Consider the following 21,080-nt stretch of genomic DNA (forward strand, 5'->3'; position numbering starts at 1 on the left):
AAAATAATAGCTAAATAATTAATATACAGTCTATTGCTTTCAAACCAACAGAGGGGGAGAGAAGGGAATGTAGAAACTATGAATCCAGTGGGAGGCAGGAAATGAAGGAAAAAAAAAAAAGCAAAGGAAAAAGATGGGAAATGGAAAATTTAAACTAAGATAAAGTAAAACACATGTGTAATCACAATAAATGTTAACAGATTATACTCTTCTATTAAAAGATAGATTATCAAATTCCATTTTTTAAAATGTTCAGTTATAGGCTGCTTAAAAGAGACATGCCTAAAGTAAAATCTTGCAGAAAGGTCAAAGATTGGAAAAAGGTAAACCATGCAATACTAATTAGAAGGAAAACTAGTATAGCCATAGATAAAATGAAATTAAGCAAAAATCATTGATAGGGATAAAGAAAAGCACTTGTATGCACTTAACATAACTTCAAGATATATAAATCAAAAGCTAACAAAATTATTTAAGAGCAATTCACAAATTATCATGGTGAGTGATTTATTTAAATATACTTCTATCGGTAACTGACAGGTAACTCAAACAAAAATTTCTGAAGGGGCTTCCCTGGTGGCGCAGTGGTTGAGAATCTGCCTGCTAATGCAGGGGACACGGGTTCGAGCCCTGGTCTGGGAAGATCCCACATGCCACGGAGCAGCTGGGCCCGTGAGCCACAATTGCTGAGCCTGCGCGTCTGGAGCCTGTGCCCCGCGACGGGAGGGGCCGCGATAGAGAAAGGCCCGCGCACCGCGATGAAGAGCGGTCCCCGCACCGCGATGAAGAGTGGCCCCCGCTTGCCGCAACTGGAGAAAGCCCTCGCACGAACCGAAGACCCAACACAGCCAAAAATAAATAAATAAATAAATAAATAAATAAGAAAATCCTTAAAAAAAAAAAAAAAAAAAATTTCTGAAGATTTTGAATATTTGAAATGGAGAATTAACAGTTTGCTTTAATAAGTGGATTTTAATCTTTTTTGACCACCACTCATAATTTAAAAATACATTTTATATGCAACCCAGTAAAAATATCTCTATGTATGTATATGAAATAAAAGTTTCATGAAATACTACTTCCTATCCTTTTTAAACTGCTGATTGTGTCCCCTAAATTGATTTTACAACCCCCTTATGAGTCACAACTCACAGGAAAACATTAATAGCCATGCACAGACTCCTGGGCCCAAAAGGGATAATATACATTCTTTTAAAGTATACGTGGAGGGCTTCCCCGGTGGCGCAGTGGTTGAGAATCTGCCTGCTAATGCAGGGGACACGGGTTCGAGCCCTGGTCTGGGAAGATCCCACATGCCACGGAGCAGCTGGGCCCGTGAGCCACAATTGCTGAGCCTGCACGTCTGGAGCCTGTGCCCCGCGACGGGAGGGGCCGCGATAGAGAAAGGCCCGCGCACCGCGATGAAGAGCGGTCCCCGCACCGCGATGAAGAGTGGCCCCCGCTTGCCGCAACTGGAGAAAGCCCTCGCACGAACCGAAGACCCAACACAGCCAAAAATAAATAAATAAATAAATAAATAAATAAGAAAATCCTTTAAAAAATAAAAAATAAAAAAAAAATAAAGTATACGTGGAATATTTATAAAAATTCAGCACATACTGTGTCACAAATGAAGGCTCCACCCGTTTCAAAACATCAATATCACACTCTATAACTATAATAAATATACTTAATTTAGAAATAATGTTTTTTTAATTAATTAATTTATTTATTTATTTATGGCTGTGTTGGGTCTTCGTTTCTGTGCGAGGGCTTCCTCCAGCTGTGGCAAGCGGGGGCCACTCCTCATCGCGGTGCGCGGGCCTCTCGCTATCGCGGCCTCTTTTGTTGCGGAGCACGGGCTCCAGATGCGCAGGCTCAGTAATTGTGGCTCACGGGCCCAGCCGCTCCGCGGCATGTGGGATCCTCCCAGACCAGGGCTCGAACCCGCGTCCCCTGCATTGGCAGGCAGACTCTCAACCACTGCGCCACCAGGGAAGCCCCAATAAGAGTTTTTTTTAAGGCCTATGTGTTTGAAATTTTTTTAAATAGAGTATATAATAGTTGTTAAAGAGGTAATCATAATGAAAATCATAAAACATTTAGAACTGAATGGCTATGAAAGTACGACATATCAAATTTGTGGGATAGCCAAAACTGTATCTAATCTTAGATACATTTATTACAAAGACAGGAAGGATTGAAAATCAGTGAGTTAATCATTTAACTTGAAACGCTATAAAAGAAACAACAGGGTAAATTAATAAAGATAAAATAATAAAAATATAGAAATCACTTAGAACAGCCTGGCACATGGGGGCACATGGGAGAACATGAGAGAACAGTGCCTCAATCAGTGTCTGGCACATGTTAGGTGTGCATTAAACACTTGGTGAAGGAATGAATGAAATTGACAGCAAACAATAGCGAGGCTTACCTCTGCAATGACTAATAAATAAGAAAAAGAGAAAGTCCCACATAAATAATATTAGGGATGAAAAGGAATGGAACAAGAAATATGATGGATTAGATACTGTGTAGTATGCTTATAAAATGAGTCCTGTGCACCACTACTGCACACAAGTTGACTTCACTAAGTGTTTCTTGAATTGGTTTTGGAACCAGATCCACATTAACAATGTTCTAATTGTTATTTGCTAAGGAGTAGCATGTTAGCTTCTGTTTGTGAAATGCATATGTAATCCCTGGACAGGATTACACAAATACTTGTGTGCACGTAGGTATGTTGTAAGGAAAATTATAAGGTATTTAATCTGTGAGTAAATGTTCGCTAAGAAAAGTCAAAGTCTTTTTTTTGGAATTCAGTTCTTTAACCTAACTTGCATCTTAGGATTTCCTCTGTCCTTTGAGAATTGAAAAGTGGTTGATTGTCACCGGTATTTTATAAAAATGATCAAGTTTGAGGGTTTTTCTTTTCAGGACCTTCACAGATGCCACCGTGGCCATTTGCCACACCCTGACAAGATCAGCATTTCTCGCTCTACTCTTTCTGTAGAATCTTGAGCATTTTCCTTTTGTGGGTCCTTCCTTCTACAGAAGGGTCATCCCTGATGTGGTGACATGAATCCAAGACAGACTTTCACTAAACCAGTGAAATAGAAAACTAGTACCTCTGTGTTAGAGATGTGGAAAGCCTTGAAACATAGCACCAAACCACAGTCAACCTTGTGAAGTAATGAACAAAACAGATCTTAAAGAAAGAATATCACTTTCAGGAAAGCTTCCACTGATTAAAATAATGGCCGGGGGTGGGTGGGGTGGGCTGTGGGGAGGAAACCACAAATAAAGGAAATACAGACCCATGAAAAGACACATCACCCTTACCAGCAAAATGGATGATGGGAGTTTTACTCATTATAACCCTCCTTGGTGATGGCATGTTATATAGGCCTGCTGTATGGTGTGGTCTTGATGCCAGTGGAACTGCTAGCCAGCCATTTGATCAGCTTGTACTCCCTAAGTAGAGACTTGCACTACAAGAAGTCTTTCAAAATAATAAATGCAATATTTATTAAAGGCAGTATTTCCACTTATAGAGATATGATTTGTTTGTAACGTATTATTGAACAACTTCTTTGAAAGGCCCAGAAGATCTGTTTCCCCTCAATGCCCGTATCAGGATCTTTCTTGGGCTGCAGGAAAATGGAAGAGGCAAGAGGAGTAGAGAGAAATGGAGCAAGTGAATTGAATTCTGGGTTAGGAAATATATATTTAATATTTAAGGAAACTCTTTAGGTACTAGCTATGAACATGTCCCAAAGAAAGTTCCTGCCTTCATGGAGATGTCACTGTTAATGGATTCTTCTAATTCTTCATTGCCACTATATATGGCCACATATCTTATTTCCGTTTTTAAGTGTCGCTGTCAATCAGGAATCCTGCCCTTCAGCAGCTTTTGATAATTAGAGACAGTTCACCTGCAGAGAAGGGTCTGAACTAAGCCCATTACCACAGCTGAGATTGTAGTAAGCCTCTAACACTCAACCTTTGACTACATCTCTTTTCCGTCTCCTAGAACTTGCACCATTTCCGAGAATAACAATTAAGGAAAACTACAGGATCAGATAGTCATACCTAGCACTCTTCTTGGTTTGAACTTTAACTTTTGTGTGATATAAAGTTAATGGTACCTTTCTCGTCCCATCTTTTCAGTATTTCTCACTGCAAAACTCTTGAACTTTTTTTTTTTTTTTAAATTTATTTTGGCTGCTCCAGGTCCTAGTTGTGGCTTGCAGGCTCTTAGTTGTGGCATGTGGACTCTTAGTTGCAGCATGCGTGCGGGATCTAGTTCCCTGACCAGGGATCGAACCCAGGCCCCCTGCATTGGGAGTGGGGAGTCTTACCCACTGGACCACCAGAGAAGTCCCTGCATACTTTTTTTTTTTTCCAAATATACATCAGTTGTCTCATTTTTTTTTTTCAAGATTTATTGATTGATTGATTGACTGATTGCTATGTTGGGTCTTCGTTTCTGTGCCAGGGCTTTCTCTAGTTGCGGCAAGCGGGGGCCACTCTTCATCGCGGTGCGCGGGCCTCTCACTATCGTGGCCTCTCTTGTTGCAGAGCACAAGCTCCAGACGCGCAGGCTCAGTAATTGTGGCTCACGGGCCTAGTTGCTCCGCGGCATGTGGGATCTTCCCAGGCCAGGGCGCGAACCCGTGTCCCCTGCATTAGCAGGCAGATTCTCAACCACTGCGCCACCAGGGAAGCCCCTGCATACTTTTATAACTCATTTTTCTGAACTCATCTTTAGCCACCTCTCTGTATTCCATTTGTCCTGTGATCAGAACACCACAGGCAATGTAGCTGCATCCAACACACATTTAACTTTGCACATTCAGCTATTCAGAGAGAAAGAGAAAGGACAATTTCGATAGTGGCTGATTCTACTTGATATTCCCCTCAGGACAAGATGGGAGATGCATGCTTCTCTTATAGGAAGAGCATCCCACTGTACTATGTGTAATTCTCATGCTTAAAGATGCATATTCTGTATGACAAGCCAGCTACTTCATTTGGTGCACAGTTGAAGAAACAGTGATTAATTCTGATGCTGGCAGGAAAAAAAGATGTGTATTAGCTTTATTAAGAGACAGCTTGACAATCTCAAATGAGACCTCTCTTCCAAAGGGAGTTTAAGAGTAATTTTGACTGATTTTGATTTCTGACTGGTAGCTTGCCAATAATTACCTTTTGACTCTAATAGCAAATCGCTGTTAAGTTGCAAGTTCTGAATATCTATGGTCATTCTTCTACAGTTTAGCACCAATAATCCATACTGAATTAGAATCAGTGAGTCATCCAACTTAGTATTTTTATGTAGATAGGCTTATAGTGAATGCAAAGATTGTCAATATTCCTAAGTAAAAGTAACAATACTAGTAATAGTTAATGTTTATTTAGCCCTTAATGTAATACCCAACACTGTACTAGGATGTGCTTTACATCCACCATCTTATTTAATCCTCAACAACCCTACGACATAGGTCCTGTTACCTTAATGTTAAAGCCCAGTAACAGACTTAGGAACAACCAAGGGGGGACTTCCCTGGTGGCACAGTGGTTAAGAATCCGCCTGCCAGTGCAGGGGACACGGGATCAATCCCTGGTCCGGGAAGATCCCACATGCAGCGGAGCAACTAAGCCCGTGCACCACAACTACTGAGCCTGCGCTCTAGAGCCCGTGAGCCACAACTACTGAGCCCGCGCATCACAACTACAGAAGCCCACATGCCTAGAACCCCTGCTCCGCAACAAGAGAAGCCACCACAATGAGAAGCCCACATACCACAAGGAAGAGTGGCCCCCGCTCGCCACAACTAGAGAAAGCCAGTGCACAGCAACAGACCCAACACAGCCAAAAATAAATAAATGTATTTATTTTTAAAAAAAAGGAAAAAAGAAACAACCAAGGGGACATGTACATACCTTTCTATGTAAATATTTCCTAAAACACAGGTACTCTCAGGAAAGCAGCAAAGAATCATTGCAAAAGCAGATCAGCAAGTGCAAATTAACATACAGGCTCTAGACAAGCGGTGTTTTAAAAGTTCTCATTTTGGAGTGGTTTGTCCAGAAGTTGGAACGTATTTTCCCAAGGAAATGATGTTATCACAGCAAAAGCATATTTACCCATGATGTGCCTAAAGTTGTAATAACATAAACCCAAACCATTTTGTATACCAGTGTCTCTATGGAAAAATTTACTCTGAGTTTCCCCTTGGATGTCTGTGGACACATTTCTCCTCCACTGGGGAGAAGGGGACCTCGTGCGAGAAACAGTAGGACCGTTCGAAATGTTCAAAGTCGGAATCAGCAATGGCTCCTGAGGCCTGTGGTGGGAGTTGCTGGAGGGAGGAGGATGGAAGAGTGAGTGGAACTGGGTGCAAAGGGGACACAGGGGCAGGAGATCTTGGGTGAGGAACAGGAGGAAGCCTATAAAGGTGAAGGGTGGGAGAGGAATTCCAGAGAGGAGAGGAGAAAGAAGTCACTATCTCTAAACCCCCAGGGACACTGCTCATGCCTCCGGAAGCTTTCTGTTCCCTGCTTGTATTTCTTCTACTGCCTCCAAAATTTCGCCTGCCTGCTTCCCTTTTTACTGCTAACACTAGGGCTTCCTCCATGACGCTGAGATCAGCCCCGTAAGTTTTCTTGACTTAGCTGCTCCTAACACAAGCGAATGGGCCTTTGGGTTTTTTAACTTTTGTAAAGGAAAGAGCCCATCCTAGGCCCTCCAGAACTTTTCCTTTTTCACTTGGACCTGGAAGCACAAATATCAGCCTACAGATGCTTTGGATGGTTTTTTGGGGTCCATAAGGGGCTTAAATAAATTGCATAAGCATTCCAGATGTAGCTCTCCGAGGCTGAGGCTTGGGAAAAGGGAAAAAGCCCTCTGCTCCTTTCTCTCCTTTTTGCCTCTGTGGTTCCCCTGTCCTCAAAGCAAAAGTGGAAAGGAGTAGGCAGTGCCCAGAGCGAGGCTCGCTAGAGACGAAGGGCTGTAAGACAGTGTGACCCTGGCATCGCTGCTGGGGTGTGCTCTCATGTGGCACATCTCCATCAGGGGTGCGGGACCACCGGGGCACCTCAGCCTCTCCCAGCCTCTCCCAGCGCTTCCCATCCCACCTTCCTCTACTCACCAGTCAGTGTTTCCCTGACTTCTCTGGTGATATGAATCACCTGGGCACCTGGGGAGCTAAAAAAAGCCTGAGTTCTCAAGGCCTGTCCCAGACCACTGAATCAGAATCTCCAAGCCAAGGGCCTGGAAAGCTGTGTGATTGACAAGCGGCCCCAGGAGATTCCCGTCAAGGATGTTAGGCAAACGCTGCCTGACTAACACCCGACACGTGCACACTTTGCTGGCCTTTAAAGGTTCCTACGACATTCTAAGCCCCTTTCTGCCTCAGAATCATTATATAGACATTTCTTCTCCGTGAAAAGCTCTTTCCTGTTCCCTGCTCTTGGCTAATGCCTACTTCTCCTGACTTCATGACGTGCCTGAAGCACAATTTCCTCAGAAAGGCCCTCCTTGACCACTCTCCTCACCATGTACACAACTAATGGTTTTTATTTAGTTAGTTAGTTTAAATTTCATTTATTTTAAATTTTTCATTTATTTATTTATTTATTTATGGCTGCGCGGGGGCTTTCTCTAGTTGTGGCGAGCGGGGGCTACTCTTCGTCGCGATGCATGGGCTTCTCATTGCGGTGGCTTCTCTTGTTGCGGAACACGGGCTCTAGGCACACGGGCTCAGTAGTTGTGGCATGGGAGCTCTAGAGTGCAGGCTCAGTAGTTGTGGTACACAGGCTTAGTTGCTCTGCGGCATGTGGGATCTTCCTGGACCAGGGTTCGAACCCGCCTCTGCGTTGGCAGGTGGATTCTTAACCAATGCACCACCAGGGAAGCCCTATTTATTTATTTTTTGAAGAGGTTTTTTCTTTTGGCCATGCAGCGTGACTTGGGGGATTTCAGTTCCCTGACCAGATCCTGGGCCATGGTGGTAAAAGCCTGAATCCTCACCGCTAGGCCACCAGGGAACTCCCTTTCTCCTCACCATCTAAATCAGGTTCCCTGTTTCATTCTCTCATAACACCTTGTGCTTTTTCTCCGTAGCATTTATCACACAGCTTGTATCTTATGGATTTGCCAAATGCCTACCTCCTCACTAGCACCAAGCACAGGAATGCTTAATAAGTATGTTTTGCTTGAGTGAGTAAATGGAAAAATAGTGTTGGGCGAAGGTACTAAAGGTTGGGTTGGATGCTGCTCAACAAATAAAGAACTGAGTATGAGAACTTGATGAATCTCCCAGGTAAAATTGTTACATGTCAGCTAAAGTCAAGGTAGATGGGCCCAACAAATAAGTGTATTAATGGGGCAGTGGGTGAGATTACTTCAAAAAATATTTATTAAGTACCTAGTATGTGCCAAATGCAATATTAGGAGCTATGGATACAACAGTGAATGAGACTGAAGCAGTCTCTGCCTTCATGGAGCGCACATTCTAGCAAGGATGACAGCTGTTAAGCAACCAGTTACACGGTCCTATAATTTTGGTAAATGCAATGAAAGAATGACAAAGCTATAAGAGCCTGTAACAGGGAGACCTGGCATGGTCTGTAGGGCATCAGGCCAGTCATAGAGCTTCTAAGACAAGTGGCTGGGGAACCTGTGCCCAAAGAATCTAATATACTCTGTCCTATCTCTTGTCAAACGTGGCACGAGGGGAGGTGCCTCTGTATATGGCTTCTCAGCCTCGGCACAGTTGACATCTTGGACCAGAGTATTCTTTGTTTTGGGGCACTTTCTAGTGCACCGTAGGAAAGGCTTAGCACCATTCCTGGCCTCTACCCACTGGATGCCATAGGCCCCACAGTTGTGAAGACCACAGCTATCTCAACATCACCAAGTGTCCCCTGTGGGAGGGTGGGGGGAGGGAGCAAAATCTGCCCCCCTCCCCCCCCAGTTGAGAATCACTGCTCTACATGAAACTTTTTTTTTTTTAATGTCTTTACTTATGATTTATCCAAGTCAATACCAGGAACTTAATTTATTCATTCAATAAGTATTTGTTGAATGCTTAGGCACTGGGGACACAGTAGTGATCAAAGCCTGTGCTTTCTTGAAGCTGTGTTCCAGTGGGGAGAGATGGACAATAAATTTTAAAATATGTAACATTTCAGAAGTAGGGGATAGGTTGGTCGTAGAAGTTCTTTCTGATAAGACGACATTTGACTTGAAAGAAGAAAGGGGATGAGTGGCAACACCAAAAGCAAGAGGCCGAGCCATTGCAGGGCCGTAGTTGACCTCACCTTTCTGTCTGCAGGTCTAACCAAGCTGCTTGTGTTTCAGGGGCTCCTCCACAGAAGGGCAGCTGGACGGACTCCAGAGCAGCCTTAACTCTGCAGCCTTTGTGCCCGTCACCAGCTCCACAGGTCAGTTCCGGGTGGGACAGCGGGCAGGGTCTGGGCCAGCAAGTTCTCTCCTGCCTCTGAAGAGAGCTCCAGCTCAGAGAACGAAGCATCCGGGCCTCTGGAGCCCACTGGCAAGTGGGCATTTTGTTACTGTCTTCTTCCAAATGACAGCGACATTTTAGGATGAAATGGTTTTCCAGAACTAGTTTGGGGTAGGCGAAATTTCCCCGTCTGGTAGAATGTTATCAGATTTGCAGCATTTAGTAAAAAGCCTGTATTTGACTGGTGTTGTACTGTTTCTATGGTATTTCCACATGTAGTATCTCACACTAAATCCTCACCACAACCCTGTGAGGTATACCTTTGTCACCTCCACATGAGGAAACAGAAGCTCAGAAAGTCAAGGGGCCTGTGGGAGATGATCCGTGCATGCAGAGCTGGAGCTGTGGTCTGATCTGCGTCCTGTCGTGCTAATGTCACAGTCTGTTGCCAGGTAGTTGCTGAGGGCCTCAAGCCTCTCAACATAGAAGTCAGGCAGCATTGGTCCAGGCATAGTTTTCTGTGAGTAATAATTCATAAAAATACACTAATAGGTAATAGAAGATTGAAAGCAAATCCACTTGGATTCAACTCAACAAGTTGAGTTGAATCTCAACTTGAAGATTTGTTGAAACTCAACAAGTTTATTTTTGAGCACCTCCAGTGGAGAAAGTAACATGCTGGGCACTGGGGTGCGTAAAGGGTGAACTAGACAGTCCCTGCTGTCAGGGAACCTAGAGGCTCGGGGAGAGGGAGGTCAGCGGGAGCCTGCTGTGTGGGGTGGGGAGGGATATCTGGCACTGGGGATGCAGAGAATAGACAGCCTTGGCTGAGCATTGCTGTGTGTCAGGCACACTTTTGAATGCTTTACATTTGTTCACAAAACATGCATATAACATAGGAGCTGTAGTCCTCGTTTTACAGCTGAAGAAATAAAGGCACAGACAGATTATGAAACGTTATCTCAAATCTCACAGCTAGTGAATGGTGGAGCAGTATTTGAACCCAAGGGCCAACCTGGCCCCGGCTCTTTAGGGATTGGGGAGGACTTCCTAGAGGAAGAAGTATCTAAGCTGGTGTTTGACTGTAGACAGGTCAGCCGGGAGAGGGGAGGTGCGGGGTGGAAGGAGTTCCAGGAAGAGGGAACAATGTGGGCAAAGGCCAGTTGAGGGAAGGGGGCGGGTGGTGAAAAGGTGCTATGTTCGGGGAGCCCTCGTGCTGAGGACTGGGGCCTGAGCCGGGAGTGGCAAGAGAATAGGCTGTAGAGGTAGCAGGGCCAGCCTATGAGCCGGGGAGGGAGCTTGTTCTTGAGAGCAGTAGGGAACCATCGAGGAGCTTAAGGGCAGGGTGCAAGGGTGTGTGTGTGTGTGTGTGTGTGTGTGTGTGAGACGTAATACACCTTAAAATGATTACAAGATCGCTAAGGAGCCTGGTTAGTTTGACTGTATTATGGGGATAATTCCATAGACCTCATAGGCTTACTGTGAGGTTTAAAGGAAGCAGTATACAGAGAAAGGCTCTATAACTGCCCCCAAGTCAGGTAATAATATGAAAAGAGTATAAAGATTTTGTTTTCCACTTAAACTCTTCGAACCTGAATTCAAGAAATATTTGATGGGTATATAAACCCCCCTTTCCCCCAAAAAAGAATTACTAGAACATGGTAATTTTTTGTTTTTTTTTAAATTTTATTTATTTATTTATTTATTTATGGCTGTGTTGGGTCTTCGTTTCTGCGCGAGGGCTTTCTCTAGTTGTGGCGAGCGGGGGCCACTCTTCATCGCGGTGCGCGGGCCTCTCACTATCGCGGCCTCTCTTGTTGCGGAGCACAGGCTCCAGACGTGCAGGCTCAGTAGTTGTGGCTCACGGGCCCAGTTGCTCCGCGGTATGTGGGATCTTCCCAGACCAGGGCTCGAACCCATGTCCCCTGCATTGGCAGGCAGATTCTCAACCACTGCGCCACCAGGGAAGCCCCTGGTAGTTATTTTTAAGGAAGTTAAATTTCCACCTTGGAACTCTTATGGCCTGAGAAGTGAGTGGCTAAGAGAACCATGGACTAGTTGGAAGGGTTTCCATGAGATACAGCTTTTAGAGCCTCTGTAGCTCTTCAAATTGGCTGAGGCTGGAGAGGTTTACAAAGCTCAGGAGATCCAGGAAACCTGCGTATTTCATGTGTGTGTCTAATTGATACATTAAGTATGGAATTGAACTCTTTGCATGCACTCTGGGTGAGGAAGTTGGAAATTTGAGGGACAGGTGGGTCATACTTTCAGCATCTTGAGCATGAATTAGTGTTTACCGACTGTTGACGGTACTTAGAAGTTTTTGTAACAGTTGTACTGAATTTGGTATCAGTATAAAACCACAGAGCAAGGAGAAGTTGTACTTCTCCTTGGCTTCTAATATCTATCTTTTCTCCCTGCTTCTACCTTAAGATAAGTGCGTTATTCTTCTCACCTTGTTTAGGTAGCCTGCTGTTTACTGCTGTTGTCTCCAAATGACTCTGGGCCTCTAAAGTCCTTTGAATTTGTTCCTCTTCTGTGACTTTCCTGGTGTTCCTGATCCTTAAAGAAATGCTGACGAACATGATGTAGCAAGGTTCAGGCATTTCCCATACTTCCCAATAAATGTTTTACCTTAGCAACATAATAATAACTAACTCTGTTAGAGTTATTTATAGAGCTAGTAAATAACTACCTGGCACTTAAGTGTTTTACCTACAAATTATCTGTTTTTCTTTATTACACATAGATTTAAAGGTGTTATTCTAGGGGTTTAGAAGCATGTCCTTTAACAGGGAGAAGGTTAGGTTGCTATTAAAAACATTTTTCTTTAAACCCAGAAGAAGGAAGAACAACCCCTATAATAAGTCAAAACGTTTACACGTCTCTCTGAGAGCTGGGAAGTTTTGCGTGTGTAGGAATCACTAAACTGACTATGAAAGGTATTTAGCCCCTGTCTGGTCCAGTTAACTCAGTTATTGAGTCCGTGAATATAGCAAAAGTCTGCTTCCTGACCCCTTGACCCTTCCTTAAGTCTAGCCCAACCAGGCCTTCAAGCTGTGTGACCTTGTTCGTCAGGCAGTCTGAATGAGATAGTGGTTCATCCCAGGGCGCTGTTGAAAAGCAAGTCAGTCCTTTCCCACTGATGGTGGCCTAGTGGCATTCTTGTTACTATGAACATTAAATGAGGTAGTGAATGTGAAAGCTCTTAGCAGAGTGCCTGGAATGCTCCATGAGTGTTAACTGTCCTTGACTTCCCTACCTCAGGCTATGTATTCTGTGTTTGCTATAGAGGGGGAAGGTGTAGAGTCAGCAAATTTGGAAATTTGAGAAGGAAGCTGGAGTGAGGGCCTTTGGCTCAAAGCCAAAGCCATCGGCCTTCCTTCTTTATAACCATGGTGTTCTTCTTGAGGTCTGAAGTGGTGATGGTGAACTAAAATAGCAGAGAGCAACAGATTAGATAACTGACATTTCTCTCGTGCTGATTTGATGGTGTAAACTACCATTGTTGTAGGGCCTGAAGCCATACCAGCTGCCCTCATCCCAGCCGCTTAGCTTACGCCTAAGCTTTTCCTGTCCTGGAGCCCAGCCTCTATATGCACTGCGCCCAACTTTTTTTTTTTTTTTTTTTTTTTAAGCTCTTGTAGATCTATAGTTGGAGGAAGGGACCATACCACCTTTTGAACACCAATGCTGGATTTCATTTACAAGGAGTGAGAAGCAGTGTCCCCCGTTAAGCATTTATCATTTCGGACCCTGGTAAAATTCAGGGTAGCTTTATGCTCTTTGCATGGGGACAAGGCAGCAGCACATCAGTGTGCCTCTGCCTGCCCACTTCGTTGTCTCTAAGTGAGACAACAAGAGAAAGGAACTTATTTTAATATAAAGTAAACCCAGTGGAGCCCAAACCCTAAGGATCTGGAAATCACTTTGACTTTCAAATGGAATTATTTGCCTGGCAGCTCTCAGCAGAGTGACCTATTTTCACTATCAGATTCTTGTTCTTTTCACATGCGTTGTATAGTTGTTGGAGTTCCCGGGTGGGTTTGGAGTATAATAAATTAATAATAAAAATAAACTCTTGAGATGCTTGCCCTAGTGTCTTATACCCTTTATTGCTCCCAAAACGTTCTTCTCTCCCCAGAGTCAAAGGGACAAGAATTTGGGTCTACTACCCACTCTTATGCTGTTAGAAAGCAAGAGAGAGAGGATGGATTTGATGTTTGGCAGGAAATGGCGCGCCAGCATCGGGGAGAATGATGATCCCCTAAAGTCTAATTTTAGATTTGACCTCTTGTCCTTTCAGCCAAGATTAAATAAAGTGTTAAGTGGGGATTTTTTTTACATTTTTCAGGATCTTTGGACGCTCCCCAAGTTATTTTCGCCAGATCCAAACCCTTGCCCACACAATCTGGAGCCCTTGCTACAGTTATAGGACAGAGAAAATCAAAGTCGGTGAAGTCAGGGCCAATTTAAGGTAACAGTAAGAAATAAGAACATTTTTAAAATTATAACTTGCTGACTTTACGCCACAGCAAGAGACTTAATAGCTGTCAAGAGAAGTGATAGTTTCTCAAAATGACTAGGAAATTGGCATTTTATAAAACCAAAGCTCAGAAGGACTCTCGAAATCTGTGGGTCAAACTACTGCTAGCTTGTTTCTATGTTGACCTACCAGTAGGTGGCACTGTGGCAGTAAGAAATTTCCTTACTATTATGGAGGCATTTGATGAAAAGTATGGGGACATTCAGGCCAATCAGAGAAAGAAACTAAAGCCAAAATTGAGTTATTCACAGGTAAAATGTAACAGACTATACTGAAAAGCATGATATTTGAAGATCAATTACAATAGCATCTAAAGAGAATGAATATTTTTTATTAAAGATATTTATTATGAAAGAAGGCTTTTAGACTACCGTTGGATAGTTTGTGAACTGGACTTTCAGCTAATGGGAGACAGGCAGGGAACACATTTTTTAAAATTTTTTTGTGAGATTGATTAAGCTTCTTTCTGAGTTACTTAATATAAGCATATACTATAATTGGCAGCAAAATGAACTATAAACCCCATCCTACCACTCATCCAAAAAAAAGCTCCTACATTAAAGAAATGGCCTGACTTGATCATGTGAGGCTGTACCCACACTTCACCAGTGCTACCCCCAGTATTTTGTTCCCAGCTATCGCCTTCAAAACTTTCCAGAAAATTCAATGAAACTGCAAAGTTTTGATGATTTCTTTCCTCTTTGCTCTACCCGACACACTAAAGCATTAATGGCACACCTGCTATGAGCTTAATACTCTTCTTACCTCTAGGGGAATATTTATAAACTTATTTGAGAAGCATTATTCATCAAACTACCCCAGGAGAGCAAAGGAGGGAGGAAAATTATTTACCCACCACAGGATTCATTTACATTGGATCAGAAAGCTTCAAATATCTTTCCCCAGCCCATCTAAACTCTTTCCAAAAAGGAATGAGAAGAGAGAAGGGAACACCAAATCCATGACTTGGTCATCTACCAAAATGTACCAGAGAAACTGAAAACAACCAGAGTTCCATTGGTAATACTTAGCCAATGGTCCTTCCATCCTGATACTAAGCAGCCTATCCAGTGATGTGTTCATCACTAACAACATATATTATAGAAAGCTAAAGCAAGAAGATCAATATTTCCTTCAGGAGACTGGCAGCCAGAAGAATGAATATGACATCAAGCTCCAGACCAAACCAGCAGCCTGCCAAGAAGTACTAATGTCCATCCGTTTCCAGGACTGTGAGACTTGGACTTGCCTCAGTTGTAATATCACTTTCCTTGAACCTATTTCACTAGTATCCCTTACAATCCACCCAGAACATTACATGGCAAAATAGGATCATCAGCAAAGAAGCCTTGGGAAAGAGCCCATCTCTCAACACTTAAATCTGTGTTGCGAACACAGCCCCACTGAGCCTGAGCTGTACATAAAGATGGGGGATGCTGTATTGAGGTGGTGAGACCACATGCCAAATGTGTGTGAACCCAGAGGCAGTGGGTGCAGCATACTGCTGGGACACTCCAGGGGCAGGCCTGGCAGATGGCAGGTGGCAGTGGGCTGACTCTCCTTGAGCAGGGGAGTTGGGTAGGTTACAAAGTGAAGAGGCAGAACCCGAGTCCACAGCCCATCACCCAGATGCATGCCTTACTTTTGTTGAAATGCAGTGTAGACAGAATCACTGCTTGGGCAGAGATCCCTTCATCCCATCCACAGTCATGAATGAATGTCATCACCAGCCGTGACAGTCCTAGAACCTCTTCATATATGGGTTTAGAGAGGCAGTCGGGTTAAATTCAAGGATTTGACATGTGTTTGCATAGCATGTTATATATAAGACTGACAAAACATCAGTTGTTCTTATCAAAGAATGAGAGAGAGGTGCTGAAGGATACTGGGGACTCAAGACTATTTAAGGCCCCCAATATGCTGCCCCAGGCAAGTGTCATATTTAAATATACGCATCATTCTGTGTCTTCTTGGATTCTTTATTGTCAATTTGACATCCATTCATCACAGAGTCAATTATATTAACTATATTTTCTGTATTCTTGATGCTTTGGCATTTGGGGACCTTACAGGCTGCCCCTGCCAGGCGAGCTAATTCCTAAAGATAATAGCAACTTGCCCACAAACATGCCTTTCACACACAAACCAGCCAATCCCACATTTATATCCCCGAGCACCTCCTTATCTAACTCTCACATGGCAAGTCAAAATTTCCCTTGCCCTAAATCACTCCAGGGCCAGGAGCCAGGCAACTAGAGACCACCCCTATAGCCCAGAGCCCGCCAGAATTATTTAAACTAGCCAGTCTTAAGCTGTTTACCCTGCCCTGGCTAGCCTTTCCCAAGGAAACCCCAAATAAGGCTCTGGCCTAGACTTTCCCCTCACTCCTGTCTTCTGTCTCCTGAGCACGCTGGTGTTTGCCCCTGTGACCCTGCGTGGCATGCAGTGACCCCCTCTCTGGGACCTGCAAGTAAAATCAACTTCTTCCTGCCAGGCCTCGTTCTTACATCCTCCTTGGCCGTGTGGACCTTAGCACACCATACCCGACATGTACGTTCTTAGAACAGACATCAGCAGGAAGAATAACTTTGATTTGTAGTACAAGGAACCAGGAAAAAATCTGAATCAATTAGGTTTGTATCACCCAGTTCTAAGCAACCGGTCACCGTACTTACTTCATTATAGGCTGTATTGCACACGCGATGTTTTAACAGTATGTGTTTTGCTGGTCTCAGTCTGGCTGCAGCCACACAAGAAGGATGTGGATCCCTCTATATGGCAGGATCGCCTGGCTGCCAGCCATTGAAACTTCATGCTTTCCTGTCCTGGGGCCTCTTTCATTTCATTTAGTAACTCTTTCTACATTCAGCAACGAAACTCAAACATAGCTGAACAACCTGGTTGGAAATGGGGGAGGAAACAGCCTGGATTTCAGTTTGTGGGGGGAAAAGGTGGGTACTTCTAAGAACCCACCCAAAGGGGGTTCATTTGCCTTAAAGAAAACCAGGGAACTCTTATTTCTGAAACAGATTAAGAAACGGGCTACTGAGATAACATCTGAAAATTGATATTGTCTCTTGCTGAGCTGGCAAAGCCCCAAGAGAGGAGTGATGATTCTTCAATTGTTAACAATTACTACTTTGTTACAAAGAGACAAGGGAAGTGCATTGGCTCCTTTCTCAACTTACATTTACGTTACAGAAGCACACATGCCTGCTGGAAAAAATGCCTGGCACCGTGCATTGGTAGGGTTGTACCTACCGCTGCATCCTGTAGCAGATTTGTGCTGTCCTGTGTAATATGCATTCACGTTGAGTGGAAAAAGATCTTGTTTATTCTTGTAGTCCTGAGTTGGGCAAGTAACCAGTATAACGTTGCCTTACTCTGGGAGTCTTTATACTTATCACTACAAGTTATCAATCTATACTCTGTGGTTATTCATCCCATGAACCCACACATAGTGCTTCTAGCTTCAATGAGATGCTTGTTATAGGGACATACCTTTGCTTTACCATCCTTTTATCCGTAGGACATAATTGCCCCTAAAAGTTCTAAAGAAAGAAAACAGCATGCTAAGCCATGCCTGTCTTTGGAAAAAGCAAGTTTTGCCCATGGAAATATTTACAGCTCTGCTTGCCCGATCTGTAGAATTTGAACTGGGTCGCAAAGAGTGTAGGTAGGTAATGCAGGGCGTGGAGAAAGGTGACTTGCAGTATAGTGCCCTATCAGCATGATTGGCATTGGTATTTATTCTGTATTCTTTCGAGTTATAAAGCAAAAGACTCAGATTCTCTTAAGTCTCCAGAATGAAGAGCATCACTAGTGAAACAGCAGTCTCCTATAGTTCTCTGTTCTTGCCTTTTGGACACGCAAGTATGTCCATTTAGGGCTTCTGTGAGTATCAAGGAGCCCTCTTCTCTTGAAACCTAAACCCAGGATGACTAGCTTTGCGATACCAGAGAGAAGCAGCTTGAATGTGTGGAATGTCCCTTTAGCTACATCAATAAAACATAACACGTATCCCCAGGATAAAATGGGGATATACCTGGGAAAGCCAACCTGGCTGTAAGAGGGTGTGAAGAGAAAAGTCAGCTGGTTAGAAGTTGCTGTTTTAGTGTTACTTGTCTGTTGGTTGGTTTTTGTTATCAGGTAGACGAATCACTCTTTTTTTTATATCAGCTGGACTGAAAAGTGACTTTGAGGTTTTTTCCCCCCTGCCATTCACTTCTAATTTGCTTCCCAGGGAAATTAAGACATGTGACAAGTCCAAAATGAAGACATTTTGCAAGTTGACAAGCTATTTTTTAATTTCTTCATGGCTGAGCTGCAAATTTTATTAGATAATGATTTGTTTATAGTTACTCATCAGCCATTGTGATGTGCAATTTTTAGAAATGTGACTTCTCTCAGGCCTTCTATTTTATATTTACTCCTCCCTTCTACTGTTCTCCAGTGTAAGTCACCATCATGCATGGTACCTATTCTTACCCTTCTCTTTTTATGCAGAGGATTTGGGTTGTCTACAGTAGCCTTTTGATTGTTGAGACGAGAGATACCCTCAGTTTACCTCTGTTACAGAAAGTTACATAAGCACAGGGAAGAAACGGTCTCAAGAGCCAGACCTCATGAAAACCTGCAACATTACCTGGGACAGTTAGCAGCTATAGTGGCTAAACAGCGAGTCTGTTAGTCTATCCTATGACCAGTTCCTCGGCAACTGGCTTCCGTTGTTCCCAGGTTAACAGCTCTGCCATACTCATGGCTCGACCTCTCTCTGTGAGATTCTTTCTCTCCCCACTTTCTGCATTCAGCTTTAAAAGACAGAATCAAAATATTTTCCATTCATTCATCCAGCAAAGTGTCACTGGTGTGCAGAACAAAAGGTAGGCGGCTGCTGCCTTCCAGATGCCAGGCTGCTTCTACTGTTAGCACGATTATGTGATGAAAAGCTGCCAACGCATGCATTTCTGGCAGTTTTCTTCAGGTGAGACTGTAGCTAGGCAGGTACAGCATAGACTTTTCATCTCTAGCAGAGTCTTAAAATATAAAACCATGTGCAATAAAATAATAAAATATAAAGGGAAAATCAAGGCCGAAAAAAGATATTTCAAAATTTTCAAATATAAGACCAAAGAAAATTACTATAATTGAGGTTGAATTTGGCTCTGAATCTCCTAACAACCAGGACAAAAAGGGAAGTGTGATAAATAAAAGTATATAGTTCTCATTATAAAGAAGGGAGAAATACTCTGGGGGGAAATTAAGCTTTTTCCTAGCTCTTACTCCAAAAGAAGTATTTTCATACTTTAGGTAGAGGACACTGAATGAAGTAATAGTGCCCTCAGCAACCTAACGTAACAGAAGTAGGTCGTCTTTCTTGGCATGACCAACATGAAGGCAAAATATTTCAGTGCAAATCAATGAAGATGGTTTTGTGAAGGACAAAACTAACATAACCTTAGTTTCTTTGTGGTCCAGCATAAGCCAAGGGTAAGATAATTGGTTATTTAGAGGACTGGATGGATTGCATGCGCCTTAGACAACCCGAAAATACAACTTCTCTCAATTGATTGCATAGTAAGAGCTCGTTGTGCTCTTAGGCAAAAGCCCGGACACCTAGTCTTCTACTTTACTGGTTGAAGATGCATCTATATGCTTTGGAAAGCAGGTGACACAGGTAACATCTTGTGAAAACTGTGGAAGCTAAGCGATATTCTCACCCCATCGTACGGCATATTTCTTCTCTGTGCCTTTATTTGTATGTAGAGTTTCCTGTGCCTGCACACCATTGCCTCCTCTTGCCCATTAGCATGCCCAGTCTGATAGAGACACTTTCTGACTGTGCTCCAGTGAAATTCTGATTACCTCTACTGTGACACTTACAACACTCTAATATCCTCAGGGATTACTTGACTGTTTCCCCCATTAGACTGTAATTCCCTGGAAGGCAAGGGTCAGCTGTGATTTGACTCTGAAACCGCAAGGCTTAGCATAGTGCCCAGCCCATAGTAGGGACTTAAGAAATTCAGGTCGAATAGATGAATGAGTGGATTTTCATATTTCTGTCTTTGTGTATTCTTTGGCAATATCTGGAATACCTATCCACATATGCAAATGCTTCTTATCCTTTAAGGATCCAGTTAAGTTTTGTCCCCTCCAATAATCCTTACTCACATAATCCCATGTATCTTGCCATTTTTTGAATCCCTAGAGCACTTACATTTTATATCACAACGTTCAGCGCTTCACTGTATTTTGTCATCTTTTATCACTACTTACTTCTAGGGTGAACTAACTGTCTCTTCAGTGTGACCAGAAACTCCTTGAGGGCAGGATTACGTTCTGTAAATTTCTTAAATTCCTAGCAACATCTAAAGTACTTCATTACTTTGTAATACCCGCCCTTAAGAAAAGAATACATAACACACATAAAATTTTTCTGGAAAATAGTTTATTCCCTCTATTCTTCTGGCTTCAAGTAAAATGCTTAACCTCAGAAGATGAAATCTTTCAATGAAAATTTCACAAATAATGCATTTTATTATTAAATAATCTTCAAAATTAGAATCACCTACCTTATAAATTACCTAGTATTTCTAACCTATTTCTGGCAATATTTTAAAACTACTTCCTATAAAATAAAGAATGACTGGTCATTACCCTTCAGATAACAACCTCATACACATTCATAACCTTGCTATATTCTGTTACAGTGAAGAATTCAGGATAAAGATATTCTATTTTAGACCACATCCAAGGATCTCATTATAAGGGAACAAAGTTAAAATGAGGTTTAGTTTTTGAAAAACATTATCCTTCAGCTTTTTTTTCCTCTATACCAACTAATTGGAGCACTTTAACTTTATCACACAGATTAGGTTTTGCTTTTCAAAACTGCACTGTCTTTTTTATTCTCTCCCGAACTCTCCATGAATTCTTCAGGCTCCTCTTAAATTGTACAGTACCTGAAACTGGACACTGTACCCTAATATTAGAGATCTGCATAGTATTGATTATAGTTTAAAATTTATCATTATGGTTCTGGAGTCATACGTTACACT

General features: G+C 42.8%; 1 protein-coding gene across 12 annotated transcripts in view; it reads left to right on the forward strand.

Moving 5' to 3' along the window:
- Positions 1-21,080, forward strand: part of TTLL5 (tubulin tyrosine ligase like 5) — a 325,193-nt gene that overhangs the window by 251,724 nt on the left and 52,389 nt on the right. For 11 of the 12 annotated variants that reach the window (XM_057543387.1, XM_057543385.1, XM_057543396.1 and 8 more), the window contains one exon: positions 9,371-9,453. In XM_057543387.1, coding sequence (XP_057399370.1) covers positions 9,371-9,453 — 83 coding nt within the window. Of the gene's footprint in view, positions 1-9,370; positions 9,454-13,827; positions 13,950-21,080 lie in introns of those variants that run through there. The other variant, XM_057543392.1, reaches the window with a different exon arrangement.

Source organism: Balaenoptera acutorostrata, chromosome 3, assembly GCF_949987535.1.
Source record: "Balaenoptera acutorostrata chromosome 3, mBalAcu1.1, whole genome shotgun sequence".
Taxonomy (NCBI): domain Eukaryota; kingdom Metazoa; phylum Chordata; class Mammalia; order Artiodactyla; family Balaenopteridae; genus Balaenoptera; species Balaenoptera acutorostrata.